General features: G+C 42.5%; 1 protein-coding gene across 2 annotated transcripts in view; it reads right to left on the bottom strand.

Annotated features, from left to right (window-relative positions):
- CEP112 (centrosomal protein 112) overlaps positions 1-15,409 on the bottom strand; it is a 3,147,769-nt gene that overhangs the window by 2,768,547 nt on the left and 363,813 nt on the right. For both annotated transcript variants that reach the window (XR_011305153.1, XM_069655053.1), the window contains exons 7-8: positions 4,760-4,807; positions 4,108-4,188 (exon numbers count right to left, since the gene is read on the bottom strand). Coding sequence is in view for 1 of the 2 variants with exons in the window: in XM_069655053.1 (XP_069511154.1) it covers positions 4,108-4,188; positions 4,760-4,807 (129 nt within the window). In the remaining variant the exon portion in view is untranslated. The remainder of the gene's footprint in view (positions 1-4,107; positions 4,189-4,759; positions 4,808-15,409) is intronic.

The raw sequence follows: 15,409 nt of genomic DNA, 5'->3' as shown, positions 1-15,409 counted from the left end.
CTACACCTACCCCAATGCCATCACACCAACTTCATAATTTGGGAATCAAATTTGATAGCGAGCAGTCATTTGTCTGGAACTGGTTTTGCTCAGGCACATACTCTAGGTATAGCGTAAATATATTTGGTTAGTTCTTTGTCGAGTAGTAAGAGATTCCACTTCTTCTTTAAGAGTTTACAGATAGCAAGTCCCTTTATGGGTCTGTAAGTTTAGTTGCAACAGTAATGCTAATGTCCAGGATCAAAACAATTGAATATCCAAGGAAGACAATACATCAAGCAACATTTTGACTCTAAACCTCGAAATATATGTACCAGAGCGAAAACACTCCACTCATCTATCATCTATGAGACTAGAAAAAGCAACAGCCTTTGACCTAGTTGATCATAGCTTACTAGTGTCAAGGCTCGGAGAGGTCGGCAATTGCTCTGCAATTGCATCCAAATGAATCGCTTCCTTTCTGGGTCCCAGAATTGTAAGGGTTTGCGTGTGTGATAAACAATCTTCTCCTATCTCTCAGACATGTGGAGTCCCTCAGGGCTCATGTCTGTCGCCGCTGCTCTTCAACCTTTACATCCGGCCCCTTCTCGATCTTTTGAACAAACTAGGAGTGCAATATACAAATTACGCTGATGACACTCAGGTTCTTATTCAGTTGAGTGACTCATACAGCAGCGATTCGGAAACCATTAACCGAATATATAAGGCCATACAAGATTGGATGGCTTGTAATTCTCTTGCTCTTAATGATAAAAAGACTGAACTCCTTATTGTGGCATCTAAAAACATCCGGGCAAAACTTGATCCTAACTACGCCTCTTTCCATATTGCCAATAACACCATCATAGTTCAAAAGAAAGTCAAAACCTTAGGAGTAGTACTTGATGAAGAACTCTCCATGAAATCCCATATTTCTTGCATTAAATCTAGTTGTGGTGCTATAAACAAGAGAATTAGATATATTCGACCATTCATATCGGAAGAGAACTGTGCTCTATTGTCCACTGCATTGATAAATTCAAGATTGGACTATTGTAACAGCCTCCTGGCGGGCACCACAGCCTCTAACATCCAATCCTTACAAGTGGCACAGAACAATGCCGTGCGTAATATTTTCAATCAGTCACGTCGCACACACATCTTTACTTTTAGGAAAAAACTCCACTGGCTACCCGTCAAACGCTGCATAACGCGTAAGATGCTTACTACGACCCATAAATGCCTCAGTCTCAGCGGCCCAATTTATCTGTCATCCCGTATAGGCATCAAATCTAACATGAGGAACCTTCGCTCTTCTTCTGCGGTCACTCAATTATCCTATATTTAGGACAGCCAAATTTGGAGGTACTACATTGGATGCTCAGGGTCCCCTTTTATAGAACACACTTCCAGCTAGTATACGGCAGATCCAGAGCTATACAGCGTTCAAACGTGCCGTAAAGACTCACTTATTTAACCTGGAATAATCTCCTGACTCGCTTCTCCATCTGCCTCTTATGCTTCTTTGTCTTTGTCTTGTTCTTGTTTTTTGTGCGCCCTGAGGCCCACGGGCATGTTGGCGCGTTACAAAAATTAAAATAAATAAATAAATAAAAAGAGGCCCTGCTTAAAGCTCAAGGATTCTTTGAATTTGGCAATAAACTGTATATGGCAGGCACTGTGTGCCCCCATGCTTGGAGAAAGAAAATAACATAACATATAGGGACCATCAAGAAAAACTATGCACACTACCCAGTGGCTATCCATGTGAACAATGTACATTCAACACAGAATGTACAAATATCAAATTCATGGACATTAAAAAAATACCAAAACCCCCAAAAAATAGTAGAGAACTGACAAAGGGTCAACACAAGGTATGCTGGGTTTACCAAAGCGACATAAATGTATACATGCTCTGTAAAAGCTCCAGAAAGTGACAGTCTTTGGATCCATACAGCATTTTGTTAGTTTCATTATAGTCCTCATATACATGTGCAACGCTTTTTTTTTTATCACGCATGTTACTTCTTTTGAAGTGACTCATATGCTTACCTAATGGTTAGAGGGTGGCATATAATACCTCTCCAAATGCATTGCTTTTTATTCACCAGAGAAATCAGATCTCTTACTTGATCCTTGGATACTAGGTAATTAAATATCCAAATGAATGAATCCCTGAATTGTATAAGGTGTCACAATTGTGAAGTGTTCGCGGAAATCATTGAGCGAGCCTCCTCTTTGCAAGTTTAAATCCCGGCACTGCCAACTCTGCCATTGCTTCAGCTGAAGTCGATAAATCGTCTACTATTACATTGGGCATTAATAAAACTATTATTACAGCACTTAGAAGCGGGAAGAATACTGCATTTAGAGCTATACATGATTGAGTGGATATTAATATATCAGATTTTGTCTGCGTGACCTTACTATTAGAATCAGTACCTATTAAAGACAGTCGGATCAGCCCCATCTCAAGGGGGATAGAGAAATTAACTGAAAAAAAAGAAACCAGGAGGTCAGCAGATGGAAGAACAGATTTGCAGAGATAAAACCATGAGGAAAAAGCATTTCAAGAAAATGCCACATTGCAGACATCAAAGAAAAGCAGACTTCAGGATTGGCACACTTTCAATGACCCTATGCACAGAGCAGCAAATACAGTAACAGGGATGCCACCCAATACATTCACAGAAGGGACACATATGATGCATGTGGGCATGAGGATGGGCAACAGCTGTTATCTATTTTTAAACTCTACAATGTTTTTCAGAAAGTTAAACGCCAAATATCCTGTAGATCGTTGGTCTGTCCGGAAAGACTACTGCTAACATGCCTACCATATTGAACCGCATCCGACCACAGAGCATTTATTAAGAACAAAGACTGGCAATCCTTAGTTGCATTCTACTTTTACATTTATAGCTCATCCTGGAATGTTTAATATCCCAGGTAAAAATATTCAGCACTCTAGCAATCATGCAATTGAGGCATGGCTCCCATGGCCTTTATAGGTGAACTGCCTTCACAACCCACAATCAACAATCAACAATAAATTGTCAAGATCAAAGTGTCGGGTGCTTTTAACAGCGCTCTTTTCAAATAACTTAGATTTAAAGACCCATTTTCCTTCCAGAATACTGTGCCTCGTTTCTTTTATCGATCCGTTCTTCAGTCTTCTTTTTGAGGCTTGGATTGGAGCTAACATAGATTGAGGAGGGGCACAGAATGAGACATCTCTAATGACTGGTTAGGCCTTTACATTTCAGAAGTTGTGAAATGTTACACAACACAAATGCAAAACAAGGGAATGGGAACATGTCAGGCCTTCTTAAATTAACGCAGATGGAGCTTGCCAATGGCTAACAAGAAATGCAGAATGTGACCAAATTAAGTTTTAGCCAACAACAAAAACAAACATTTTACAGCACATTTGTGGGGATTTCCTCAGCCTTTTATGTGCTTTAAAGCCCTCTTGCCTCGAGGTGGCATCTCAAAGTGAGCTCTCTATTAAAGGGCTGTTCTCTTGTATGCTGTGCATAATATACAAATATAGAAATACTATACTTCTCTCCTTATGCTCTGCCTTGCCAGTGATTGCCAAGAGACCGCAAAGACTCCTCGTTGCCATCATGGCATCCTACAACTCCCCAATAATAACGAAGTGGCTTCACTGCCACATCGACTCTACTGAAGTTCTTGTGAAGTGTTTTGATATGGGCTTACAGCAGCACACACTATAAAATGTTACTCTCCGCATAAGGTCAGTATATAGATGGCTTTGCGTTCTTCTACATTCAAAAGAGCGTGCTGCTTAAAAACGATATATTACCCCATACTTTTCAAAAGCATTTAACTGCGTTTCAAATGTATCACTTGACATATCTACTATAAACATAATGTAACAAATCCACTCCATCGAAAATGAGCATACTTTGGCAGCCCTATAATGTAATGGATGGCAGAGTCAAAGACACATTAATTAGGCTTTCTTCTTATTCTTTATTGTGTGGCCAAGAATGACAGCATAATACCTAAATGGTAGCGTATTACAAACTGTTTATTTAAATGATTTGGCAGAGTCCTGCGAAGGATCAAGAGCGCGCCACACCATGTCATTAGGCTTACCTCCTTTTCATGCATGCGATAGAGGGTTTGCTCATCGTGCAAAGGGCTGATGATTTTTCCCAGGCTCGTTTTAGGAGAAATCTATTGAAGTAGAAAGAGGTTTGCTGATCAGATCAATACATTCAAATTTGAATTCAAATAAACTGTGTCGCAGAAGTGTTGCCAGATTTTCCACCAGCCATAAAAGCATCACATTTCTACATTGTTGCTTGCTTGTCATTCATACATGGGTGCATATACACATCCACACACATTTCTATGCAGAAATACACCCACGTTCACAGTTTAGGCATGTCCGAGTTGCGTTAACTACTTCTAGAGCACCTATGGCATCTTGGCATGTCTTGCATGATGGCACCAACTACAGGAAGCAATATAGCTTCAAGTCATAGCCCAAAACATCTGTAGAGTCAGAGGTGAACAATACCAGCTACGACTATGAATACAGGCAGATTATGTCTGTGTGACTTTCAGCCAGGTGGCAGGTGGAGAAAAGAGCTTTCATCACTTTCACCCAGGTGAGCCGGAATCTAACCATCTCCCTTCCATATTCCCTTTTCCAAAAGGTCATTTCAAAGTTTAATTTCTCATTTTAATCTTGAAAAACACTTACGTACACTTCACACAAAAATCAGAGCCATTTAACACCTACCGGAGACAGCGGAATGGGTTTCTCACGCAAATATCTTGGGTTTTCGATCTGAAAAGCAGGGCAAGAATGCATTACTCAGTCTTAAAATCTGAAGCCAATGATGGACATGAAACCTCAAAATAAAACGTGTATTGTTAAAGACAACAGATACAAATGCAACAGGTAGGTATCAGGTAAGACATTATGAAAATCGTCCCTTTCCATTACAGTTATTAAATACTTTCGTGGCCTCCAATGCGAGGAGCTGCGCAGTGTATCGACAGTAGAGAAACAGAATATACCTACAAGGTTTTAAGAACACCCGTGATGTATTGAGTGTATAATAACCACGTGAGTTGCACCATGTGTTGAATGAGACAGCTAAGAGATCCTTTTTTAAAAACATTACACTGCCCCAAGACATAACATATTCATAATTATTTCTATATTACACGGCCCACGGTAGCGGGCGTGCAGTTCTGGTTAAGTTGCTAAACCCATAGGAAGAGCACTTTTCGCTCCCCCTGGAGGAATCCTCACCACACTTTGCAAATAAAGTATATTCCCGGCTCTGAATTATTTTGCCAAGTTGGGTGAGGTTTTGTGCAGGGGGGGACAAAGTTATAGGTGGGGTCTCAAAACATTTATTTTTCCATAGACTGAATGGGCAAAAACTTTGCGCAAGGCTACAGCCCGAACAGCTGGTTGAATTTTCACCAAATTTGCAGCAGGAGCGGGGGCTTGGGTCAGAAAGCGTGCTTTTGTGTGTTTGGTAGAAATCCGACCAGTAATTTTGTTGCAAAGAACTGAAATGTACGTCCCAAAAAATTAGTGATATCTGGGTCCGGTGGTTGGCTCGAGGGAAGCGTGCTGTGCGTTAAAGGTTTTGGGAAACGCTGCCATGGTGTGTCGGACGATAGTGTTGTGGTGTGTGTGGCAAGGCTCTAAGCCATTGTGTGCATGGCTGGGCCTCTTGTACGTAGCAGTGTGCGCACTAACATTAGTCATATGTGGCTCCGCTCCGACGTCCCATTTCCCTGTTTGCGTGTGGTCAAAATGTTGTTTGCAATGCAGTGTGCGGTGACAGGATGTGTGTCAAAAGTGTTCCATGACGGCGGCATGTTGTATCGGAGGGCAAAGCAGCAGTGAAAGGGCCTGAAAACAGTGGACGGCATCTGGCGATGGAAAGAAGGGATGGAAAGGGTGCGGGAGTGAGAAGTGCTTCATGTGATGTATCTCAATAGAAGAAGACGGTGGTGTGCCAGCGCTATCTGTGCATGCTCTGCCAATGCGCGGATACAACAGGCAACAATCTTGTGTGGTAATTGCTGGAAGCCTTCGTTATGGCATGCCAGCTGCAGCGGCAATGTCTTTCTGTGATGAGTAGTGGCAGGCACATTTGCAGAAGGGGAATGCATTCCATGAGAAATGATGATTTAAACATAGCATATACTATGGTGTTCTGTGTGAGGTAAGTCCGTAGCCCCATCGATGAATGGCTGCAGCCCTAGCACAGCAAAGTATGTCCACTGGGTGAAAGTAGGTGCCACATTGTTGCTTTTTGTGTGTGGTTCAGCTGCAGTGCACACAATGTTGGTTGCATGTGTGTGGTGATTGGTAGAACAATCTACAGTTGTCGGTGTATGGGTGGAGATGCTGGAGTGACCAATAGTGCAGTGTGTCCACTGGGTGCACTAACGGAATATAGTACATATGGAAGAGGTCACGGAGCAACTAGTTCTTATATGTGCTTGCATAGTGTGCATTGCGCAGATTGATTAGTAAGTGTTGCAGTGCACTACACACCATTGGTTCTATGCACATTCTAGAGTGTTGAAAGCAGGCCCAATGTTGTGCAGATTGTCTTGTTTGGTTGGCATGCTTATAATGCTTTGTGATTGGAAGAGGATAGCAGTGTCAAACACAGTGATATGTTTCTGCATTCCGTTAGGTGGAACACGTGTCCTTGCCTCCCTGGTTTGTGGTGCGGTAGTTGGGTGGAAGTGCTGGTGCGTACGTTGTCTTTGCGATTACTGGGACATGCCTACATGGCTCTGTTATGGTGTGATGAGTGTGGGCAAGCCTAGACTGTTGGATGCATGGCCGAAGACCATAGGCCATGCACCCAACAGCCTAGGCCTTCATCACAGCCACCACAACATAATGCAGCGATGCAGTTGTCACTCTGCATGCATTTGAAGTTGGTGAGTAGCACACAATGGTTGCGGAGGACATTGTACGCTTGGTAGAACAGCAGAAATTAGCTGCTATGTGTACATTAGCATATGGTGTTCATCATTGCCCCTGTTATATGCCACCTGTCATCATTTGTTTTTGCAATGGTTAGGCCTTTATAAGACCCTTGCTTGAGAAAGTGTTTGACCACATTGCCCCATGAAAGGAAGTCATCAGCATCAGAAAGTTGCAATATGGACAATGTACACAGCCACTAACATACCATACAGCACGGGCAACACAATGGCATGGAGCCATGCATGTAAAGATGTGCCCAGGTTGAAAGTTGGCAGGCACAACTGCAGATGGGGAGTGCATTACACATGACATGAGAAGTAAAACATGGGTTGTACTAGGCGGTGCTGTGTGTGGTGAGGCCCCAGCAGTCAGTGATGGTAGAGCAATGGCAGAAGGGGAGTATAACCAAGACCGCATGAAACTTGAAACGTACACTGCAGTACGGTCACTGGCGTAACAGGGGCCCCGTGGTGCAGGGGGCCCCGCGACCACATGTTCTAGGAGGGGGGCTCCACTTGGAGTTGTTGGGGGTCCTGACCCACGTTTGAGCTATCATGCTGCAACATTTGGTGCTGTGGGCTTAGAAAATCCAAGATGGCCAAAAAGCCCACATGTACGCCAGAATAGGAAAACTGTGCAGTACTGGCATGGAAAACATCATGATGGCCAGAACTTCCCAGAAAATGCACAGGGAAATGCATGAAGAATAGGCTGCCACCCATTTTTGCCTAGGTTGTGAGCACAGGAGGGCACTGCCTAAAACCACCATTGGGCTACCCACACAGTAGCCTGAAACCATTGGGAATGGCAATGCTGATTGCCAAAAGCAACCTAGAACTGTGGGGAATTCATTTTCTTAAATCCCAAAAATGGTTGCATTACCAGTACTCACCACTATCAGAAAGCCGGCGTTTTAAAACCACCAGACTTTTGTGTAAAACTGAACAAATGAAACAAAACCAGACCAAGGAAAGACTTGCTAAGAGGTGGATACAATGTAAAACTATACTCTGAAATAACTTGAAGGAAGTAATTATTTAATGTGTATGTAAAAATCGTAATAGACAAACTGGGGGACAAAAAGTGACATTTAGCTGAAACCTGGCTTACTGAAACTGAATTCTGCCTGACATCTACCCCCACAGGAGTTAAAACCTGCTCAGCCACTCTTCCCCTTGCCAAAAGGAGTTGTCACCTCTCTGGTTTTAGGGGTGGAGCAGCTACAGGGAGTTGAACAAAGGCCTGTCCTGGGCCCAGGCAGATGGTTTATTGGGGGGATCGTAAATGGCTTCCTTTTGAACAAAGCCCTTCCTTGACTCAGGCAGAAGTTATATTGGGGGCGTCGTAAAAGTGGCTTCCTCTTGGCAGAAACGGGGAGGGGCAGCCCCTCTGAGGACAGGCTGAGTTTAAAGAAAGTGGATAAACTGGTTTCTCCACCATGTGACCTGGGAAGACACACCCCCTGTTGGCCAGAATATGATTTTAAGAAAGATGTACAACTCATGGTGCGGACTTGTCAAAATTATCTAAATGATACCATAATTCTTGTGATTTTTCTGCCCACATTTTAAGAGGTTTTACGACCTGGTGGTATGATCTGGGGGGTTGCTAGCGGAAAATAGGGTTTCACTCCAAATGTCTGCATGTTAAAAATCTGACACTTCATCAATTAATGTCCATACTCCTTGCGCACATGTGTGTAAATTTGGGTAAATGTCCGATATTGCAAAACCAGTTAAAAAGTGCAAAATGTTGCCATTTCTGAATGCAAGCCCCCAGGAAGAGCAGAGTTTGAACAGAGTATACCTCATGTGATATGTGATGGGTGCATGTAATTTTAAACAACTGTGTATCTGTGCAATATGTATTTGAATCAAATATAGATTTGTGGGCAAACTGACCAGGGGAGGATCCTCTGACCCATAAAACCTACAGCATCACTCTGACTCACATTTCCTTCCCCCAATCATGGGAGAGGGGAGAATTGGGCCAATGACAAGTAGAGAGGGGCAGGCTTAGCTAGGCCCAGGCACACACCCATTTTCAAAACACATAAAAAGAGACTGCTGGGACAGGTAGAGGGATTCAAATCCAGTTGCTGCAACGCGCTCTGCCGGACCACACAACATCCAGAAGATACCAGATCCAACACTTAGACTTTAAAACTCCAAAGAACTTGAAACTCCAAAGAACTTTATTCAGAACTCAAAGCAAGGGCCTAAACCCACAAACTGAGAACTCTTCTCAGCAGGCCTCAGCATCCAGCAAACCTAACAGCGGTAGCAGCATCCAGGAGCCGTGCAGATCAGCGCTGTGTCCAGAGAAAACTGTGCAGAAACATCCAGGAGCTGTGCACAGACGCTGTACCCAGAGATCCAGGAGCCAGGCCAGGAGCAGTGTCAGACCAGACCAGCAGAGCAGAGACCAGACGCTGTGCGCAGAGACCGTCCGGGGCGAAACCAGAACCGAAGCCATCTTGACCCGATCCGCGAGACCTAGACCTTCCAAATACATTGTGAGTACAGCTAGGACGGTGTGAAACCAAATCTCTTAGTTTCCAGTGATATAATTCAATCTATTTAATCTAAGTAGAACTGCCTCCTAACTGTCACTTGTCAATTCTGCAGCCGCATAGCGGTCACCTGTCATTTTTAAAAGCTGTCACCTGTCAATTTGAGTTACTTTAAATTCGAAAAACTACCTTTACAAAATCGTTCATATCTTTTGAACCATTTGGGCTAGAAACTTGGTTTAACTTTCCTCTGAAAGCCTAGAATCATAGCTTTTCAACGAACCTAGAACCGACTTAGACTTTTGCCGTAATCGTGATTCACGCATTCGCGAATTTTGCCGCGATTCGCGATTTGGTTAAAAATCCAGCCACGTGTGAAAACAGCAGCTTCCTTGCTTTCCTTTGCCAAAAATTCTTTTAACCTGCTAGTTACTCCTAGAGCATTGTTAAAGGGAGCCTGAGCTCATCCCAAGTATCTTTCACTCACCCTGAAGCTCCTAAAGGGAATTAAAACCATTTTCAGCATATTCCTCACTTCATTGCCAGCACATACAAAAGCATTTTGGGCCTCTGTTTCAACTTCTATCCGTAGTCTAAACTTGCTGGGGTGAACTGAATTACATTTGATTGCATGTCTGAGAACTGTGTGCTACTCTTCATTTCCTTACATTGCATAAGGGGGGGGGGGAGTGGATTGCCAGAGAAAAGTGATTATATTGTTTTGTTGAAATCATATTGAGTATTTTCTTTTTTTTAATCACTTTATTTAAAGATTCGAACAATAAACAAAGAAAAAACAATCTCCAGTACATTGCATCGTGTTCAAATCGCAAAATCTTAAAAGAAACTTAGAATAAACAGAATAATGCTGAACACATGAACCTCGATAATATTTGCAAAAAACAAATACAATTTGAACAAAAATTCCTGACACTCAACAATTAAGACAAACAACAAGAGACCAAAACATATAACAAACACATAACGGAACAGCTCCCCAACTCCAGAAGTATCAAAGCATCCCCAACCCAAGGAAGGGATTACCCCCCCAGGTTTGGATCCCAACCTTCAGCCAAATAGATCATTGAAAGGTCCCCAAAGTCGAGAGTAACGGCTTTCTCTACCTTGTCCAATGAGCAAAACTTTATCAATGTTCGACAAGACCTGCATATCTGTTAACCACCTATCCACACTCGGTTTCTTCGTTGACTTCCAGACCCGTAGGATTTGTTTCATTGCCAAAACCAACCCTTTATTGATCCATTCCGTACAGTCCCTAGCTCCGTCTCCTCTACCCCTGTTGGATAACAAAATAGTTGAAAGGAAAGAGCGAGGAAGATTCTCTTCTAATACAAGGTCCAGTCTATCCAATACCCCAGTCCAGAAGTCGGAAACTCTCGGACACGTCCATAACATATGCATCAAAGAGCCCACACCACATCCACAGCCCCAACATGAATCAGTGTCCGATAGACCCAATCTGACCATCCTGGACGGAGTCCAATATAGTCTAAAGAGGATCCTTTGCCTGATATAACGCAGCTGCAAGTCCATCTTTGCCTGTACTCCCACATGAAGTAAATACGTCCATTCCCGAACCGAGATGTCCACCCCAAGATCATCCGCCCAGGCCTGGCGAAGCTTATCCCAAGCTCTCACATCACCCTCATCTGCCGGCATCAGTTTCAGATAAGTTGAAACTCCATACGATGCTGATCGGAGAAGTTCACACAATGCAGGTCTCTCATTCATGCCTCCATCTAACATCCCTGTCCTTTCAGTTAAGAGCATCTTTAAGGCCACATAACGATTTTTTTCTCTAGCTCCAATACCAAAAGAAGTTCTTAACTGCTCAAAGAGGATCATGTCACCATTATGCCACACATCACGGACTCTAAGTATGCCCCTACCTATCCAGCTTTTCCAGCATAAGGGCCTATTATCCAATTGTAAACATGCATTTTGCCATAAAGATGCATCCTAGTGCAACCCATCATTTTCATCTCCAAAGTCTAGAAAGCGCAGCACCGCTTCCCTAGTCGCACTCATTGTGGGCAGCTTCTGCACTGAGGCGGGCAATTTAGACATTGAATAGAGGTCTCTCAACGCATAAGGCGAAAACTGATGACTCTCAATTATATACCAATTGGGAACATATTCATGAATCTCAGAGAAATATGGAGTCGATTTTTTCAAGAGAAAACCTGTGCAATAATTCATCAAGTTCGGGAATCCAAATCCTCCATCCTTTACTGGACCGTGCAAAATAAAACTAGGAATCTTGGGCCGCTTACCTTCGCCCCAAAGAAAATCCCGAAAAACTTTATCAATAGGAGCAACATCTTTCTTTGTAAACTTCAAGGGAATGGACTGTATGATGTAAAGAACCTTTGGCAAAAGGACCATTTTAACGGCATTAACCTTGGCCCAAATTCCCAACTGCAGCCGGCCCCATCTCAATATGTCTCTTTTAAGTACCTCCAGTATCCTTGACACGTTGAAAGCGGTCATCCTTTTCAAATCCCTAACTAAATGTATACCCAAGTATTTCATAGTTCCCACCTCCCAGTGACAGTTCCAAGAGCCCAAGACATCACGCGGGACACTAACATCCAAAGGGAAAGCCACAGTCTTCCCCCAATTGATCCTATGGCCCGATAAACTTCCCACCTCATCAAACATCTGTTTAAGTAATACACATCCCTCAGCCGGATTAGACAATATCACTGTCATGTCATCAGCGTAGCAGAGAACTTTCATTTCCGCATCACCAAATTTAAGCCCCCGAAGGCCTTGCTCTTGTTTCAAGTATAGGATGAGAGGTTCCAAGGCCAGATTAAACAGATACGGGGACAATGGACAACCCTGCCTAGTTCCCCTAGATAACAAGAAAGAGGAGGACATAACCCCATTGACCCACACCTTTGCACTAATATTAGAATTCATCGCCCTGATGATCTTAATGAACGTGTCCCCAAATCCCATTCTCCTGAGTGTGTGGTAAAGGAAGGACCAATTGACCCTATCAAAAGCCTTTTCTGCGTCCATAAATAACAACAAGGTATCTCTGGTCCTCGTCTTCGGTAGGCCCATCAAATCTATCAACGTCCTAATATGATCATAACCATACCTGCCTCTCATGAAACCAACCTGTGATCCACTGATCAGTTTGCCTATGCACATATTCAACCTATTAGTCAGAATCCTGCTGAAAATTTTTAAATCCACATTCAGGAGCGAAATCGGCCTGTAATTCTCACATCTCTTACCATCTTTCCCCGGCTTCGGGATAACAATTACACAAGCTTCCTTCATAGTGGGACAAAGCAAACCATCCCGCATAAAACCATTATATAGATTGCACAGGAGCGGTACAAGAACCCCACTAAGTGTCTGATAGAACTCTACCGGTAGGCCATCTATCCCTGGTGATTTACCTTTGTTGAGCTGACCAATAGCTACTGACACTTCCTCTTCCTCAATAGGGCTATCCATCATCTCAGCTTGGTCCACACTCAAATTTGGCATGACAATTTTATCAAAAAAGGAGTCCATGTCTACCTGACTTGGGAACTGATCTTCTTGATATAATGTTTCATAAAACGTCCGAAAACCATTACATATCTCATCTTTCTTACTAATATGAACACTATTATCATCAACTAGTTTTTGGACAAAAGAAGTATCCGATAGTCCCCGTAACCTATTCGCCAGCAGTTTCCCACTTTTGTCACCTCGTTCCCAAAACTTCTGCTTCATAAAAAACATACCTTTCTCATATTGGTCGTCCATTTTCTGTTTAAGTAAGTCCCTATACCGTCCGACCAACAACTTATCCTCAGGTCGCTTGGACACTGCAAAATCTTTCTGCACTTTTTCTAGTTCCCTTTCCAATTCCTGAATCTCCGCCAAGGTTTTTTTCCGCACCCGCGATGTAATATTCATCAGTTCCCCTCTCACAGTCGCCTTGAAGCTCTCCCACACCATGACATCAGATGCAGTCCCAATATTAATATCAAAGTAATCCCTTGTGAAATTGTGCAGAGAATCAGCAATCCCCTGCTCTTGTAAAATATGAGTTTTAAGTCGCCACCTAGTGAACCCCGACCTGTCTTGTCCCATACTCAACTGCATCATAATCAACGAATGATCTGAAATACTTCTCTCTTTTATGGTCACCTCCCGCAAACCCTCAGCCAACCGCTCAGAAATAAGAAAGTAATCAATCCTTGAATGAGAGTCATGTACCGGTGAGTAAAAGGATAACTCCCTCACTGCAGGGTTAATAAATCTCCAAGCATCAATTAAATCCTGATTATCCACAAATTCTTTAAAGGATCTACTATTGTTTCCAGCAGTAAATCTACATTGTGCCGAACGGTCCATTTTACCGTCAATTACACTATTGAAATCACCTCCTAAAATCACATGTTCCCCCCTCATCTCCCTCAATAGTGTCGATAGCATTCTGAGAAAAGGGCCACCACTACTGCATGGACCATAAACTGAACCAATTGTGAGCAATTTACCCTCATATGTAACATCAATAAGGAGTGTCCTCCCCTCATCATCCATCATCACTTTCTCCACCTGAAACATTAGGCCTTTGCGCAGCAGTATACCTACCCCCCTTGATTTAGAACCACAGCAATTAAAAAAGGTCTTAGTAAACCATCTATTTCGGAGTAGATGCACTGACTCGTTCAACAAATGAGTTTCCTGGATGAGGGCAATATCCGTCTTTTCTCTCCTCAGTCTGTTCAGTACTTCCTTCCTCTTCCTCGGAATATTTAGGCCCTTAACATTCCAGGTACATACTCTCAAATCACTCAACGACATTTGAACTCAAACCAAAACCAGCCATATTGACCAATCATATTAATCTTGGACAGATTGAAACCAAAAACTAGAGGGGAGCAAGCAAACTGAAACATGCAAACACTACAGAACAACATATTTTCTGTGCTGCATTTTCATTCAACATTGCATCCATCTGAACTTATATAAAGCATTCTCTACCACCTTATTCTTCTGTTCCTATTCACAAGTGTGCTACCTCATCCTTATACTACTCCTGGGTAACCAAATCAGTTTAGTAGTAGGACATTATTCACTGTTGATCACTGCTCATGTTTTAAGTGTGATATTAATTATTAATTCATTATAAAAGTGTGATATATATATACTGTAATTTTTTTTTCAAATAAACCTTTTAAACTTGCAAAACAGAACTACTTCTTGGCTCAGTGGGGTCAGGGGGATTCTAAGAGAGGGGTGTTATATAGGGGTAGTCATCCAGAACTCATGAACTGGACATAAAGATATATCAATAAGGGTTTCCATTCAGTATCCCAGACTAGGCATTGACTTAGCTGTAGTGTTGAATTGAATCTTCTTACAATATATATTTTTAAAAATTTTTTTTAATTCATTCTGCATTTATAAAGAAATTATTTCTGTAACAGAAATAATTTCTTTATAAAGGCAGAGTGAATACAAAAAGAAACTTTTTTTGATTTCCGGGGGCTACCCCCACCCCATGACATGAAGACCCCAGGCTAGAGGCCTCCATGTCATGTGGTGGGGGAAGCCCTATGACTTCAAAAATAAATCGTTTATTTTTGAAGTCACTCTGCCTTCATAAAGAAATGATTTCCGTTATGGTTCAGTTCTTAACAGAAATAATTTCTTTATGAAGTCAGAGTGACTTCAAAAAGAACATTTATTTTTGAAGTATTATGGCTCCCCTCAACCCCATGACGTGTGCGTGTGTGAGTGTATGGTGAAAGAGTGCACACAAATGTATGGGTGGCTGGGAATGCGTGTGTGCGTGTACGGTGAAAGGATGCACTGTTAAATATATGGATGGCTGGGTGTGCATGTGTATATATGGTGAATGGTGTGTG

Source organism: Ambystoma mexicanum, chromosome 3q, assembly GCF_040938575.1.
Source record: "Ambystoma mexicanum isolate Mex_15411 chromosome 3q, UKY_AmexF1_1, whole genome shotgun sequence".
Taxonomy (NCBI): domain Eukaryota; kingdom Metazoa; phylum Chordata; class Amphibia; order Caudata; family Ambystomatidae; genus Ambystoma; species Ambystoma mexicanum.
This window is presented reverse-complemented; position numbering and strand designations above follow the sequence as displayed.